A 2,614-nucleotide genomic window follows, 5' to 3' on the forward strand; every position below is an offset into this window, starting at 1 on the left:
TATATATATATATATACATACGAGTATATATAATAAATATATATATATGTATCTTGCATATGCGTGTACGATGGATGCTCACCAATAATTTCACGTGGACGAGACAAAGTTAATTAAAATATATTTTCAGCTTTGAATACGTATAACTTGTTTTTAATTTATTGTGGAAGCGTAATATAAATTTTAAATTGTTTATGAAATATATGTTTAATACAGATACAATACAAGCTGTACGAAATAGATACACAAAATCTGATATTATGAAAGAGAATCTGCATATTCTTCCCCTACATAAATTGATAATAAACAGAACCTAGTTGCGAAAATAATCGATGGGCTAAAATAGTAACAAATTCAGGAATCATCGTAGTCTCGTCAATATTGTTACTTTATGTAATTTGCAACGCAATATAAAGTATTTCGTTAATTAAACATGTCACACGTCGAAACTATTGGTTTACGAGCGGACGTTATATGCAAATATTACTTAAATGAAGATACTGCGATTAATTATTTAATGATGTTTCCCCCATCGTGAGCGACCGTTGAACGCTACAAAAATTTTATCGAATCGTCATGAATCCACATCCGTAACAGCTGATATATCAGAAGAGCCCCCGGTGGGTGACACCCTGCAACCCTCTAACCATCCTTTCCTAGTGTTTCACCCCTTTCCCCCCTCCGAATGCCAATTGTATCGATGATTACTTCGGAATCATTGCCAATCAAAGATTTTTCATTAATTAATCTCTGCGTTTGTGATACAAAATTTTTTTTTAATACATATTTTTAATTCAAGTTATTAACAGTTACGTTAAATAAATAAATACATGTTAAGTTTGCAATTGATTAAATTCATATCTATCTTTATACGTCACTGAGGAGGAGACTATTTATTATTAGTCTAAGAAAAATTTGTTATTAAAAATTATTAATCTTTTATTCATCATTAATGCACAAGATATTTCAATATAATAATTGATAGATATATTATATTTTACGTGAAATCAATTAAAATAATGTTTCAAGCAATAAAGCATAACAAAAAAACTGTTAAAGAAATAAACTAAATAATAAATTTCTAAAAAGTTTATTTTTCAAAAGACATATATAAGAATTTTTTATCAGATATAGAATTTTTTCTGTCTTCCTTTGTTCGGCATTGAAGAAGTTATTATCGATATGCGGCTCAACTGGAAGAAGCCGTAACGGTACTTCGGGGGTATCGTGTATTTTGTCTAGTGTTTATCCTCTGTGTGTAGCCCTTTACCATCACCAGATTACCAATCACCCTATAGCCGAAGACTGAAAAAAGGCTCCGTTCTGCCTACGGACTGAATGACAAAAGTCTGCATAACGAGAATATGCTAGAGACTTGCTTTTGTATTACCTTATTATTAATTCATTTAAGTTAATTCATTTTTCACGCGTTAATGTACTCTAGGCACTGTTCGTTATCGTCATAAAGTATAACAGTACTCGGCCTACGCGCAATATAATTAACAACATATATAAGGAAGGACAGAGATACAATTTTCAAAATTGCTTTCCGACACCAATAATCTGGCCATTCGTTAAGCGATTACGAGAAAGGAGTTCATATAGATAAAGCGTACGAATGGTTGAGTCAGACGGGCAGAGATCAAAACTCCCTTAACGAGAATTTGCAATTATCTGTGAAAGTCTGTGCAGAGAGCTATCGATGTCAAAGAGCACAAGCGCCGTGACTCGCCCACTCGTAAAAGTATTTCTAGATATGGTAGACACAAGTTTGAAATTTCTCGTAGCGTCTCCTTCTTTTTGCTCCACGAAAACTTTTTATACGGTGCGTATAATAAGGTCCATATTGTCGTCGAAGACTGTTCCAGAAGTCGAACATTTAGAGTATTGTTTTTGTCCATTGTGCATTCGTCTCGTAATATCTAGAATATTGATTACCATTCCGAGTATATTTGCGGCCAACACTTGCACTCATTTAAAAGTTTCAACAATGTGACTTTGAACAAATGATATCGTTAATTATCTCTCAATTTAACTAAATCATAACTAAATTTAAATAACATCAAAATCACTACTGAAGATTTAATAATGCTATTTGAGGCTTATTGACATATTTCAACATTCATTGGTTTAAATAAATAATTATTAAATACCCATTATTTTCTTTATTCGTCTTTAGAGTTTGTAAGCTTCGTGAATACCTTGACGTTTTTACTATCAGAATTCTCGTATCTCCTTCGAGAAGTTATTTGCGTTAATATGATTTTTAAAGCGCGTTCGCTCCGAACGAGAAAGATGCTCACGGATACAAGCGCTCCTTCGTGAATCAAGTATTCAGACTGGCATTGAGGTTGCTCGGACAGCGTAATCAATATTCGAGAATCGTCCCTCAGCCCGGGTCCTAGATCGACGCCGATGGAATCTCCTCTCGTTGTCGGTCCAGGCGATCCTTTCGACCCTGGTTACACCGAACTGATAAGAGTTTCCCTCGGGTTGCTCCATCAGGGTGCCCGCGCCAAGGGTGGCGTCATGGGGCACCATCCCCGGTTGAAATGACGCCGTGTATTAACATACAATCGGTTATTCAGTCATTCGTTTTCCCGGACCCTATATA

The 2,614-nt window shown here is 34.7% G+C and overlaps 1 protein-coding gene across 1 annotated transcript in view; it reads left to right on the plus strand.

Moving 5' to 3' along the window:
* LOC108750630 (teneurin-a) overlaps positions 1-2,614 on the plus strand; it is a 487,296-nt gene that overhangs the window by 466,468 nt on the left and 18,214 nt on the right. The window contains exon 17 of the mRNA XM_018490196.1: positions 2,394-2,546. Coding sequence (XP_018345698.1) covers positions 2,394-2,546 — 153 coding nt within the window. The remainder of the gene's footprint in view (positions 1-2,393; positions 2,547-2,614) is intronic.

Source organism: Trachymyrmex septentrionalis, unplaced genomic scaffold (assembly GCF_001594115.1).
Source record: "Trachymyrmex septentrionalis isolate Tsep2-gDNA-1 unplaced genomic scaffold, Tsep1.0 scaffold37, whole genome shotgun sequence".
Lineage (NCBI taxonomy): Eukaryota > Metazoa > Arthropoda > Insecta > Hymenoptera > Formicidae > Trachymyrmex > Trachymyrmex septentrionalis.